At 34.9% G+C, this 15168-nt stretch overlaps 1 protein-coding gene across 1 annotated transcript in view; it reads right to left on the reverse strand.

The window, feature by feature from the left end:
• The window catches only part of AKAP6 (A-kinase anchoring protein 6), a 212747-nt gene that overhangs the window by 49872 nt on the left and 147707 nt on the right, over positions 1-15168 (reverse strand). The window contains exon 9 of the mRNA XM_065753759.1: positions 2888-3034. Coding sequence (XP_065609831.1) covers positions 2888-3034 — 147 coding nt within the window. The remainder of the gene's footprint in view (positions 1-2887; positions 3035-15168) is intronic.

A 15168-nucleotide genomic window follows, 5' to 3' on the forward strand; every position in this document is an offset into this window, starting at 1 on the left:
CAAAACATCTGGCTTGCTTTTAAAAGAGGATGAACTCAGTCAGACACCAATAAGCTAGAAATTGCAAAACTATCAAACCAATTATTTAAGCACCTAAATTTGGATTTAAGTTCTCCATGTTAAGCATCCACTTTAAAAATAATGGATCAGAATAAATATTCACCTCTGATCATTAATGAAACTAATTAAGTATAGCTTTTCCAAGTAGAACTTCTAATAAAGGAACTGCTGAATAACATTTTGATAGTAGACAAGGAGACAGTAATGGATATGCTGAAGAGGTCAGAGATAGGAAGTTACCTTCCTTCTAAATATTTTGAAAGGCAACCATTTAAACATCACAGAGGAGATACGCAGTTGCCTGCTTCTCCTATGCCTAGCAGTATTTTATCTGACCTATAATAGGCTGTCAGTCTGACACTTACTGTAAGTATTAGATCTGTGTTACTGATTGTGGAATACTCAATATACACTGACAATCACGTCCAATAACCTTTTAAACTGATAATTAGTGGAAGTTAATTGTTGTAACATGAAGACACGGTTTTTGGTGACCCAGTATGGCTGTCTGCTGAAAATCCACCCTTCATAAAGTTACTGGAATATAATTCATCATAATGAACTTAGCTTCCAAAAATAAGCTTAAAAACACAAAATTAGATCAACAGACATTAATCTACTTTGTGACATTCTGTAAATAAAGTCTTTAGCAGCTCATAACTGAAAAGCATGCTTCCTTGGCACCACCCCTGTATTTCCATGGCGCAAATATTGATAATTTGAAGACCCTCAGTGGAATCCAGCGCTAGCTATTGTTTTTATGCTGTAACAAAAGTAGCAGCAGGAGGTGAAATCAATGCCCTTGGAGGGTAGGGTCACAAAAAAGAATTTATTGCCACTTTTTTGTTCTGGAACAGTTTGCAATCATAAATTCTTCATAAACAGAATACTTCAGAGAATGGTCCGTCTTCATAAATATACGACAGAGGACATCAATTTCATTTAATTCACAATTTGTGTCAGCACAGCAGATGCCAATGCCTGCCTTGATAGGGTTGTTTAATATGCAATTGAGACAGAGTAATATTCAGCACAGGGGACAAAATTTCACAGATTAAACTGTACGCACCACTGACATTTCATTCTAATGTATTTCCATTCCACACTGTTCACCTTAGATGAAAGTAATATTAAAAACCATATCCCCCTATTTTACCATTGTTAGAAGTTAAAATCCTTGTCTTTAATTTTTTTCATGCCAATTAAAACATAATCATGCCAATTAAAACAGTATGCCTACTGCCGTTAGTTTCTGTGAAGATTTTTATTAAATTAAACAAAACTCTATCAAATTCTGCTTATTATTCATGAAATTGCATTTAGCAGGAAAACAGTAATACTTATTTTTTTATTTTTCTGTGAATGCTGAAATTAATTGCAAAACTAAATCCAGAAGTAGATTTTAATTTTAACATGCCAAGAAGTTGAGGGCTTCAATTTTTTCTTAAGGAAGAGTTTTCTTACATTTTTATCATTATTATCACTTACTCATCATTTGTATCCTACCAGCTGTAATCAATGCCACTGAATTTATCTGATTAAATACATTGAACGTCATAAATATGAGGCTAACAAAATTATTTTGAAAGTTGTCATGAATAGATGTAGAAGAACAGGTTAATAGGTCCTATTTTTATTAGCAGATGTATTCCTGTTCAAATACTTCAAAAATGCTTTTGGTAATGCTACATATTATAATTGGAAAATAATAAGCTCACTAGTTAGAAGACAATTTTTAACATTTTCTGTCAATTTGCACATTTAGAGAATCCGTCACTTAGAAACAACTTTGCTGAACTAAAAGAACTCAACCCTCAGTAAAACAGCTATTGTATTACCAAATAAGCTAAAGTGACAAAAGTCAGTATTGAAAATGATGCTGGCAGGCTGCATGTACAGCTAACTCATAATACATTAGAAATGTTTTTTAAGCTCAGATAATAGCATGCAAAATTATGCAATGTGACTGTATTGTTAATATCACACATCTATAATTAATCATTTAAAGTAATTTATAAATTTATCTTACCCTTGATTTGAAGTGAAGGCAATTAAGGAGAGAAGTGGATGGAAAAATATATAGTTTGACCTCTCTCTCTCTCAGCTGTTTTACAACAATAGGACTACAGTGTCTTCTGCATGGTGCCATCCCTGGTTTCTGGGTAACAGAATCTCTATATTGCTTTTTTGCCAGATTCTTGTATCTCACTCTTTGGCTGAGACCCAGCCCATCATAGCGCGAAATGAATTACATGAAACTTTTTTGGCTTTTGTTAAAAGTGAGCTGAATATGGCAGTATGAAACAAACCCTGGCTGTATTCAAAGCTTCAGGTATTCAGATTTGTACAGAATCTGCATATTTGTTTTTGAGCCATCGCTGTGACCTGAAATATGCAGTGACAACCCCACTTTTCATCTTAAGGGTATAGTAAATAGTTAAACAGTAGATGTCTCTAACATGTACCTTCAGAATAAATTCTATTAACATTCACTCAAGCATGACAGTCAGTGTATATCAGATATACTGCATTATAGTTGACTTGGTGCATACCGGTAATACATGGCATATTTTACTTACATTTTTTATGTATTAAAGAACTAAAATTATTAAAGTCAGACAGGAGACAAGCATGGAATAAAAAAAAATCAACACAAGAGGAAAATACTATGGAGTTTTTATAATAGCATGAGTAGCTTGTTTGAAATGTACGTGGTGAATTGAAAGAGAGAGATATTTGTGCCTCAAATTAGAAATCAGACAGACAGCGTACTTCAACACACAAAAATGTACACATAACCCACAAACAGTAATAAAAATGCAAATACCCCGAGCAGTTCCCATTTTTCATTAATTGAATCCACTTTTTCAAGGAGATCATTTGGTAGTAAAACACCACTTTTCTTCAGAGCTTTAACCTTACTGAGCAGTTCCATCTTTTTCGGTTGCCTGATTGACATTTCTACACTGTATCTCTAAAAAGAAAAGAAATAGATAACATTAGCTACTTTGAAGTCTTCTCTATTAAAAAAAAATCTTTAATTCTATGTGTCCAGTTGATCCTGCTCACTGTGCCATTTCCCATTCCCTTCCCTTTTTTTTTTTTTTAGTAAATATTCTTCTTATTGCATATCTTTACGTATCTGAAGAGATTTAGGTACCAACCACAATGTCTTCTGTGTGATGTATAAATGCAGGCAGTTAGTAATTGATTACATTTAGTAATATCCACTCATTCACTCACAATCTTCACTTGTGCAGTAGCATTGACTAACAACATTTCATCCAAAGCTTGATCTGCTTTTGTCTCATTCAGGGAAGCTGGTATCTTATTTTTCAAATACTCTACTTCAGCAGGTACCATTGAACCTCTCCACTGAAAGAAGCCCATAGAAATAATTTCTAGAAAAAATTAGGTTTTCTGTGGTTTATTTCTTCTCCCTCTCTTCTCCCTCTCCTGGATTCTGTCTCATACACGGGCCTTAAACATTGCAGCACATGAAAACCTGAGATCTTAGAAAAACACTTCGACATAACTCCCTTTTAAAAAGAATACAAGTAACTTGATTTTTTTAATATATCAGCCAAGAGTGAAAATGGTACACAAACCACAGTGGCCACAATGTTAATACAATCCAATAAGCTATTAAACCTGTGACAACGTTTTATTTCCTCCAATGTTAAGTACTTTTTAAAAAATGAAAATTAACAGAGAAAACAGGACTAAAACCAGAAACTTTTTGCAAAATCAATTTAATATGGGTTTCTAAATATTTTATCTGTATGTATAAATATGCGATATATACTCTATTAAAATGTATTCTTGTTAGAGATGCACAAGGAAATATCTTCCTTTAAAAAACTTTATTTTCTGAGAACCATAATTAAGTGTTACATGTGACAGCTACTACAGCTATCAATTAGTAGCTGGTATGGTACTTTAAAAAAAATAAATAAACACAAGCATATATTCATATTTATGCTGTACTTATAGCTAAGCTGATTTCCTCTGTCTTACATACAAACTAGTCATAGAAATAGGATTTTGGTGCAGCTAAAATCACAACTTTTAGTGGTAGAGGAGAATTCAACATTTATTCCTACAAAGGAGTTTACAAGACATTCATAAATTATGCAGAGTTATTAGCAAATTACGTCCTAAACATTAAGCTTCTTTCCTTTATATTCAGCCAAGAAAACTGGTACAGCAGCTCACACTGCAAATGCTAGTAATTGGGCTAAGTATAAAAAATTTAATGTGTATAAGGAATGTTTAAAACACGGGTGCCTTTGCCAGATCCAGGGAGATGCTCTGTAGGAAAACAAAGGGAAAATACAATTGGAGACAGCTTAAAGCAAATAATAAAGGTGTGAAATCACTGTTTCAGCTAACAGGTCCTCAGCATTTCCATGCATATGTTTGCATATTGTTAGTTTCATATTTTAATCTTTCATTTGCACAACACATGCACATCATTTGTATTATGTAAACTTCAGCAAATATTAGTCATTTGTGGATCACAGAGCAAATGTTTTAAATGAGGTGATTTAAACCATTTCTCATTATTAATGAACACTGATCAGGTGTCTGTGTATCCAAAATTACATGAATATGCATAGTAAAAAACACAAATTGTTTGTAAAGAATTTGCCTTGTGATAAAGGGTGCAATGTTGCTGCAGTTTCAGAACCATACAATGTTAAGTATCAACCAGATTTGGAACAGGAAAACTAAATCCTCAAAGAGGCAACACCATTCTATTGGACAAAAATGTTCAACAAGTACTTTTCTTGGTCCCGTATCTTTGCCTTTTCAGCTAGAATGGTTACTGGAGGCGATTATGATCTTCTTCATGCAATCTGATTTCTATTTAAAAATGATATAGCTGAAAAGGATTTGCATAATTATTTCCATGAGTAGATGTAATATCAAGGGGAATCCAGAGTCCAATTTGCTAGGCACTGAAATCCAGTTCATGCTACTCCCTTTCTTTTGTCAAATGAATTAATAGACTGAGAGAGTCCTCTAGCTGTGTGAGGCTGTCGCAGACACAGCTGGCTAATGCCTGTCACCTGTTACAGGCTGCTACAGGGTGGGCTGGGGTTTGTAGCAGTCCTGGGGCAGCACAGGACCACTGAAGAAAAAAATACAGTGAATGTTTCATAACTACAGTGTTCTCATTAACACAGAAATGTATGATGTTTCATTTAATTTTGGACCAGATGAAATAATGCAGTGCAGCATAAACCAAATAGTGTGACAATGTTATGAAAAGATTATTACATTAAAAAATAAATAAGCCAGATTTTATGTACACTCTCTGACTTTGTCATCATGTAACCTACTGTATAAGCAAGCATGATGAAAGTGTTGATTGATAGAAAATGCATTATACTGTAACTGTAAAAGATGAAAGTATTCAATTCATTATTAGATACACTGGTATGTGACTGAGAATCAGTATTGTTTCATTTCTGGATATTTAACACACAGTATGTACTTTATGTTAAGGGAACAGCTTAATGTTAGGAGGTATAGTTTAAGAACTGATAGCACTACATGGTATTGCTAATGCTATTTTTTAATCCATTAAACACCTACACTCTAAGCAGTTGCATGTAAAAAATTAGCTAGCAGCTCTATCAGTGCAGCACAACCCTAGTCTGGTAGGTCTTCTTAATCCTGCAGTGAGAAGATAATTTAATCTTCAGATTCATTCTTTCCTCAGCTTTAAGTGAGCAAAGGCTGCTCCATTGTGACTATCTGTGGATGCTATGATATAGATTACTGTTTAATAGGCAAAAATAAGATTAAGAAAGTAAAAGTTCCAGTTTTTTTCACAAACTCTACAATAGTAAACAAATGAGTAATACTTAATTTCTCATGATACTTTTCATATTAAAAATTTGAGAAAAAAATATAATGAAAAAAAAAAACCTGCAAAATATTTACAGCATGATTAGCTCTGTGCATGCATGGCTGGCTTTGTGTTCCTGAAGTCACTCAAAAGAAATTCAAAACATTGTTACGTAAGTTAAAGCATTTGGGCTTTTCATTCCATCTCTCTCAATATGATTAGTATTTCTCAAAAGAAAAACAGTGGAGTTTAGTAAAAAGCAGTAACATTTCCTTATGAATAAGTCTGGGAAAAATATTTAAACCATGTGAAGTTGAATTCCAAAACAAAGCAAGTTAAATTTCCTTTGATAAAATAGTTTTACAAAACCTAGGCAGGCTTGATTGAGACAGGCTTTTTGACACTTTAATTAAACTATGTTGTTTTTTTTTTTCTTCAAAATATTATATAAAACATTTTTTGTTTGAAAAATCACACCCAAAAATTCTGCCCAAATGGAGACTGGAACAATGCCTTGTAACAGTGTTAATTGTCACCATGGAAACCAGAAGAATAAGCCATTTTGAAACTGGTATAGAAGGCACACATTGAGCAACTCAAGCATTTTTCAGCCTCCCTCAGTGTTAAGGAACAAGATGCCTAGTCACTGAGAGGTCAGAGAAAGAAATCATCATGAAAGGTTCGTAGATGAGCACTGTCTGGTAAGCAATAAAAAAATCTGTACACATTTAACAACTCTGTAACACACCGGATCTTTCATGATGATAAAAAAATAACAATAATTAAAAAAAAGATGATCAGGACGAGGATGTAGATTCCACTTCTCAAGCAAAACTTTAGGGCAATATTATGCGAACCTTGCCCCTAAAGCTCCCTGGGAATTCTGTTGTTGTAATAAAACTTCAGAAGAGAAAAAGAAAAAAAAAAAAAGCCTGCATGATGGAATTCAAAATAATGCTCTAAAAGCACACAGAGAGATTAAGACATCCATTGTAAGACTTTTGTATGGTGCTTCTGTTGGTTATAGTGAAAAGAGACCAGACATACTGAACACACAGTGGAGCTATGGCTACGAAGTACAGAAGAATTAAGCCAGTGAACTTTCTCCATTATTGGAATAAGGGTGTGCTATTTGTAGATGTTCTGAATTCCATCATCCACATACTAAAAAAAGTGACTTCAATCAAATGGTACTGCACCACAGCCAAGTGAGATCATGACTCAGTGTCTTCCAGTTTCATTATTACCTGGGTTATGTCTTTTAATTTTAAAACTTTGCCTTTTGGAATGATTTGGCTGCGGCAGACACAAATGCACACACATGCATGGCCAGGGGTTATACACACACACATTCAGCGGTGGCACACATTCACAAAATATACTGTATGTATAAACCAAATACTTTGCAAGTAAATTCACCAAATACACAATATAAATATATATAAACATATAGCAATGCACATATAGCAATATTTGTCCATCATCTCTTCAAACACATTCTCACTTTGCTTTCTGGATAATGTTTGCACTCTTCATGCTAGGCTTCATGGTGGCCCCTTAGGAAGCCCATGCCTAATGCCATTCATTGAAGAACAAAGAGTCTTTTTATTCCAAAGTCCAGGGTCCAAAGCTCAGCTGTATACAAGCAAAGTGAAGGAATCTGCTAGAGGCCAGCCTCCCCTTCACAATAGCTCTTAATGCTTCTACCTTTTTGGTACTATCAGTGTGAAACATTTTAGAAACCGTCCAGAAGTTTGGTTATATTTCTTATGCTGTCAATAGTACTAGAACCTCTGGACAGCATTTAAGATCTCAGCTGAGTCATCTGTCCAGATAAATAGCAGTTGCTGTTTCTTGCAATCTTCATGTATTTCACTATTAGCAATTTATGGCAAATAATTGCACAGGGAAATTATAGAGACACCTACAATTGTCCTTGTAAATTAATAATAGGCTTTCCTGATTGGGATAAATTTGCTGCTGAGCCTTTGGAAAAATTAAAAAGTGCAATGTCATTTAAAATTGCCAGAACTCACACAGCAAATTACATCTGAGGTTAAGAATCAGTTTTTCCTCTTCTAGTTTATTCCATTTGCATGATCTGAAAATCATATTACATTGGCTATGTATTGTTAATTGGACATAGATTGCATTATCTTTAATATAAATCAAACTACAAATACTAAAATGAATTGCAAATTCTGTAATAGAAGATCATAAAACAATCTTTTTTAAGTATCCCCCATTAATAATTTAATTCCAATTATATCACTCAGAAAACTCAAGAAGGAGAGTGCTAACTTATTTCCATTTGCTTTCCCCCCCTACAAATAAGCACAATAGTAAAATATGTATTTGTGTGAGCGAGCACGTGTGTATGTGTGCACGTCTGTAAAACAAGACAAATCTTAGCACTTTTGTCTTTAAACCTTAAATTTTTATTTCAGAAAGTAACAAATGTGGATTGCACTTCGGCAGCACATTCCTTTTCCTGACAGCTGGAGAAGTAAACACACTGAAAGAAATATTTAGTAACTTCATGAACTAATTTTTCCCAACATTAAAAAATTATGCAGTCAATACCTATTGTTCTATCTTTTTCTTAAGGAAGGTGATCCCAACACTTTAAATTTTACTATAAATGTAATATCTTTTTTGAAGACTTTGTATGCCCTTTAATGAATTTATATTAAATATTTAATACTGTTTAGGGCATATCCACTACTACCAAAAACAGTTATATTCCCAGCAGTCCCACTGTTTCAGGCAGAGGGCTTGATTGATCCTCCTAGCCTGAATTGAGTAGAATGAAAAGAAGCAGTTGGAAAATAGCTGCAATCATTTAATGCAGATGACCTCTGACAGGCTCACAGCTCTTCTATCTGAACAGAAATTTGCATGGGGTCTCTGTGCAGAGGAACAATGTAACCTAAATGGTAGACAATCTTTATTCTAATGAAGTGGGTGTCAAGGTCAATGTAAAACTGCAATGATAAATGGTGCACCACTAGGCAAGAGAAGTTGCATAGGCATTGTAGTGCTTTCACATTAATTGAAGGCTGAAATGCCCTGAGTGAAAGCACAAGACTCTCTTTTCACCATAATGTGTTAATGCACAAATGTTTAAATGTTTTATTCAAGCCTCTAGCCTGTTGGCTCAAATCTTATTGCAAACAAAAATACAATAGTTGGCCAATAACCAGAAAAATAGAACTTTTTATTAGCTCGCCTTATTTCTTGAATCCCTAACAACTTCCACAATCTACTCAGAGTACCAAAAGAATAACAAGTCTCCAGACACCTAATGTAATTCCCATGATCCTTCTTCTATTTAGGATATCTGTCTTTAATTAGTTCCAAACAAGCAACCCTTTAGACAACTCTTCATTAGATACCATTCCCAATGAACTAACTGCAGAAAGAAAAGTCATGCTTCAATATTATTATTTCCTAGATTCCAAGTTTTCTTTTAGTATATAGTTAACATCTCCAGGTGCCTTTTGTACTCAGAAAGAATTAGACCAGTAAAACCGGGTTTTGTAATGCAGAGTTGTATGCCTGGAGTGGGGACTAAACTACAATCTGTTATTGTGGCTTTGTCAAAACTGCAATACAACTATAATTATAGTACTTCATCAGCTGATCAAGCAATTTGTAGAAGGCAGTACATTCTGTCTTTTAAAAATGAGGAGGACAGTAATCTGCTTTTTAAAATCCTGAGCTGCTTAAGCTTGTTAAGGGTATATTGTTTGCTAATACACTCATTAGCAGCCAAGCATTTTAACTTCATCAATTAAACTGGAAATGGTGTTGCGCGATTAGTTTCACAAAACGCTAAAATGCAGAAAACAAGAATTTCAGAAAACTTCTTTTCACCTGCAAACTGTATTAGGTACTTCAACATCCTGTGAACTGAGATACCCATGGGGTGGGGGAGTCGGGGGGGAGGCTGTGCATGAATGTAGGTGGTGAAAACCCGGCATCTAGTTGTGAAGCTAATTATATACATATACACATACACCCACTTCCAATTTCCTAAGTCCCATAAGGATTGCTGTTAAAGCAGAGAGTCATTGCTGACACCGATGAACATTACTCCTCCGAGTAATCCCTGAGATGACAGAAGTTCAATCCTGTGAACAGCTCGCAGCTTCCCTGTATCATGAAAGGGAGCACAATATGGACGATAATTTTTGAATATTTATCAGCCTTTATAGTTTTAGGCTCTTCTGTGCAAATAGATGCTAACAATACGCTTACAGTTATTAGCCAAGGAGATATAGCTTGTTGCTAATTAAGGAGCCACGGCACTTTCAGTTTGCGGGGAGCTGAGTGGCATGCAGTGCACAACATCATTTCCATGTCACAGCTTGGTTGCGCCAGGGTATTTTCCATACAGAAATCAGTCTCTAGGATATTGCAATTCAGATGAATAAACTCCAGAAAAAAAAAATAGTATCGTGTAAAGGAAAAAAAAAATAAAAGCACGATACTGATGAAACTGTTTAAAAAACTGTACAGCTTCATCTGTGTGTGATTTGTCAGGTCTGAAGCTTTGACGTGCCCAAGGGGCAGACCCCAGCGGGGAGTAGGCTGCAGAGCTAAATAGCTGTGAAAGAAGTCTTAATGTAGGATGGAATTCAAACTAACCTTGACATGACCTCAGGAAAAATATGCAAAAAGTAAAATGAATGCACTCTGCAAGATACATCCTAATTTTGTGGCCAAGCTAGTTAGTTTCGCAAACATAACTGGGGCTTTAAAAGCAAAATAAAATACAAGAAAAGGGGGAAACTTTGGAATTCAGAGTAAAAACTTAAGCTGGCATGGTGTTACTGTGGAGGCATATGAACCATTTGGAAACAATCCAAATAAAAACCAACACTGAACAATATTGTTGTCAGCCTGTCTATTCAGGAAAATTGTTTTTTTTTAGTTTGAATATAAATGACTCAAAGCCAAGATTACATCATTGCATTACAAAGTCTGTTGTGGCTTTTAGCTGAACAAGCCTCATGGATCTACTGGCTGATGTCAGTAACTCAGTAAGAAGTTTTAAGGGCTTCTTTTTCAGCTTTGTTACTCTAAATATAGAGAAATTTTGTTTAAATGCAGATTATTTAATTTTTCTTTAATTCAAATCCCTGAACTTGCACTGGAAGCTTTCTGCATGATACAAAGAATAAATATTTGAGGGGATGTTAAGTCTTGATTTGTCTTTATTGTGAGTTTTGCCCATCCTGCTCAATCCTTAGCCAAGTAGGAAGACATCCATCCTAGCATAGCAGCCAAGGACTGGTTAATTCACTAGAAATATGGAGACTTTAACTGAGCATCAACTTCTGTTGAAATTCAATCCCATCACCTTTGCAATAGCAGTTATTTACAACACTATTGACCTGTTTTTAAATATAATGAAATCACTAAGAACATACAGACAAAACACAACACTTTGGTTTCATATTGCAAAGACAATTAAATATCAGGTGTATGAGATTTCACTGGATCTACAAGCAAAAGACAAACCCTGGCAGATGGTAACAGAATGTGGCCCAAAAATAGCGGTTGCAGTGCAGATAAGGTATATTTAATACCATAACAATCCACTGATCCTATAAATTATTCTTTAACTGGGATCTTCTTCTGATATTCTAAGGAATTTCTGAGATTCATCCCACGTTGCTTTCACTAATATTTTTCACAACTAGCACCAAAGGTGCAACTTTTGGCACAGACTAATATAGATGCAACTTATAGACATGCTTAAAATCTCAGATTTGGATTTAGCATAATTTACATTTGTTTAGTGTCTGAAGAATACCTGATTCAAAATTAATCTAAAACTGTGCTCTTCAGGAATTAATAGCTACTGTATCTTTGGATTACAGCTCAAGTATGTTTATTTACTGAGGAAAAATAGTAGAGTAGAGGGGATTCCAAAACACAGGAGAAGGCAGTAGTTAGCCCATTACTGCTCAGAAAATGGATTTGATGGTAGTGAGACTGTATTAAGCGACCTGGAAACTAAAAGGTGGAGATACACCTCTTCCTGGCTTGATATTCTGAAATGCTGACCCTAAATGCATCAAATCTCATATTGTTACATTTTTATTTTATGTTTTTACAAAATAATACACAACAACGTAAGTTTATGGAGATTTTTTGAAGTTAATCAAAGAAACTAATTTGTAACCTGAAATTCTCATTCTATTCTCCTTTCTGCTAAGCTGCGCCTATTTGTGTGATATGCATGAAACATAAAGTTGGAACTCCTCTTCAGAAGGATTTAATTCCAAATGCACAGCCTATTGTCAGGCTCTGTGTTAAAGGCTGTGTTTTATTTTGAAATGGATGTTACTGCACATTTATCTTTCTCAGGCTGGCTCTTCTGAAGTCCTTACTCCATCGTTACTCAGCCAGAATGCTAATGGCAGGCAGTAATAACCTCCCATGAGTGAAGTCTGACCGAAAATCGACAAATAAATTATCCTGTCTCCTAGCAGTACCTACTGGGATATGTTTGAGGCTAGAATATCTCTGGATCCTTCTTCTCACCTATTTGTTGTACCGTTACACGGGAGAAGAAGTTATCAACTGCAAAAGAGCCAAATGGAAATCTAAACTGACATAGGCAGAACTAAAAGTCTCTACCAAAGAGCAGGAGAATCCACAGAGGAGCTCTGGGGTACAGATGGCTCTCTCATCCCACCATTTGAGGCACTCTTTCATTACTAACCCACGTCAGTAGACTTTGTCAACTGTAAGAGAAGAAAATCATCTCTCGCCTTTGGCGATAACCCTGCAATCTCTGCAGGCTGCTGAAGAAATCTGTCCAAGTATGGACAGATTCTGTGTAGCAGACTTGGACTCTAACATCAGAATATGCAGATCTGAGTTCTCAACATCTGTATTATGTAGTGCAACAATGTGATCTTTATTGCATTTGAACTTTTTTCTACACAACAGAATTTACATCTGTCTGGGAGCCCAAGCAAGGTGCTGCTCGGAAAGCTACAGTCTGGTGTTGACAGCAGATTTCTTAGTTTGCCCCAAAGTTATAATGAAAAATGACATTCTTATTTTAAATTCATATTCTGTACTATATTAAGTAAAGTGAAAGCTAATAGTTTTTATAATTTGCTATTTGATTTGTTCCTTATAATTTCCCTTGAGTTATGTCAAAGTCAGCACACTCAGCAGGTCCACTAGGAGTGCTAAAACATCTACACAGACTACCTAAAACACTAGCAATAACTAATTTCTCTTACAGCAATAGCATTACAGTGCACTGCATCAAAACAATTGTTAAAACACGCTAAAAAGTTGTATAGTTAGTCCCATTTTATCATCTTCTGACAGACATTCTGAAACCTTCCAGAGACATGGCAACTAATAGCTATTCACTTTTCTAGTACAAATTAGTTATCAAAACAAAAAGTTATCATTGTAGTGTCATTATCTGTTTTAACAGTGGACAAATCTCATGTTACACTGAAGTTTTAAAATTAAAAAGTCAATCTTCCATTTTTGATATTATTCTGCAATAAGCATAGGTACTTTAAAATAAAAAAAAACATACCTCGAAGATGAAAAGTTATTTTTATGTTCAGCTACAAACTTTTCAAGAGCAAATTTATAATGGAAATGCTGACACAGCTTAAACCATGCCTGTGTGAATGCTGCAGAAACAGCTATTCCAGAAAACATTTTAGCATTAGGAGAAGTCCAACTTTGTTTAAACCTGAACTTATTTTTCTACAATAGCAAGTAATGTTAACAGCATGCTGAAAATGTTAAGGATAAGTGTACAGTGTCAAAATAGATTGAATCTCTCTGAAAACTGGAGATTCAAGCATTTTAAACATAATCCAGATGTTTGGCTTTTAATCACATTTCAAGAAGGAGGAAACCTATGCGATACAAAATTCATACATGCATATTTCATTAGTGCCTTTCCTATCACTGAATTAAAAATTTCTAACATATGTTTTTCTCAAACAGATAATGTTTTAAATTAGAAGAGTTGGCATAAGTTGTACACCTCACAAATGTCACTGAATTATTTTAACATGGAAGAAAATATTTCATTTTTTTTACAGTATTAACAGTTTTGATAGTAAATGCTATGGCAGCAGTTACTTTTCCCCTATTGGTAGGAAGTCCCTTAAACAAACTAAGTGTATAAAGATGGCTGAAAAGTGAGAACAACTGGCATTCCTCAGAATAACTGGTAACAATCTCATGGACCTATACATATCTAGCACAGATGCTTTCTCTCTTCAAGTACTGATCTAGACAGCACAATGCTTTCTCAGTAAGAGCCAGACTACTTTGAAGGTGGTAAAACTTCTTCCAAGATGTAATTCAATCTTAGTACATTCTCCAACACCATTACCTTTTGCTGAATAATATTAAGAGACTATACAGGTACAAACACTGTTTCTAAAAATTAACACACGATAAGCCCCAGACCCTTAGTAAATTAAATGAATTAGTAAACTAAGGCTCTGAATCCATTTCCAAAAATGGATTTTCAAAATGTAATAACATTTTAATATTCTAATTAAATTTAAAGGCAGACAAAACCTAAGCAGTAAGAACTGGGAGAACTATCATACATATGATAACAAAGGGAAAAAAAATCAAAGCAATGCTTCTTTCCACCTGCACATGGTATTTGGCTTGCTCTTTGAAAGCTCCATACCTACTGAGAGGTCTGTGAAATGCAACTGGGAACTACCAGGAGCAAAAGCATGCATTCTGCTGATCTGTGATGGGAGGGAGGAAGATCCTTTTAACTGTTACTATGAACAGTAGTTCTATCCAGAAATGTTGAAAATCATACAGTCCATGATACGCTAAAAGACAGTCTTGAACAGCTTCTGTGCATAAGAGAGATACTTGTCCTCTCTCAGAACAGCCTTTCACAGGCAGACTGAACCTTGCCATTCCTCTGCTCCAATACATCACAGGTTTGCAACAGTTCAGCGGAGAAATATTATTTGCTATTTAAAATGAGAAACTGAGATACAGAGTGATCATGTGTCCAGTGCCAGAGATCTCTGATAGTGGACCACAAGTCTTCAATTCTGACCAAAACCTCCTTCTTGTGTAGCTGACTTTGAAACTACTTAACACTTTTTACTTCACACTCAGATGGAAAAAAATGTATTATTGTACTTACAATGCATTCTAGTCACTGTAGAAAATACCTCAGATCTAAACACAAAGATCTTTGTTTCTACTAGACA

Source organism: Cyrtonyx montezumae, unplaced genomic scaffold (assembly GCF_038088225.1).
Source record: "Cyrtonyx montezumae isolate F1298 unplaced genomic scaffold, pur_monq_1.0 scaffold_10, whole genome shotgun sequence".
Classification (NCBI taxonomy): Eukaryota; Metazoa; Chordata; class Aves; order Galliformes; family Odontophoridae; genus Cyrtonyx; species Cyrtonyx montezumae.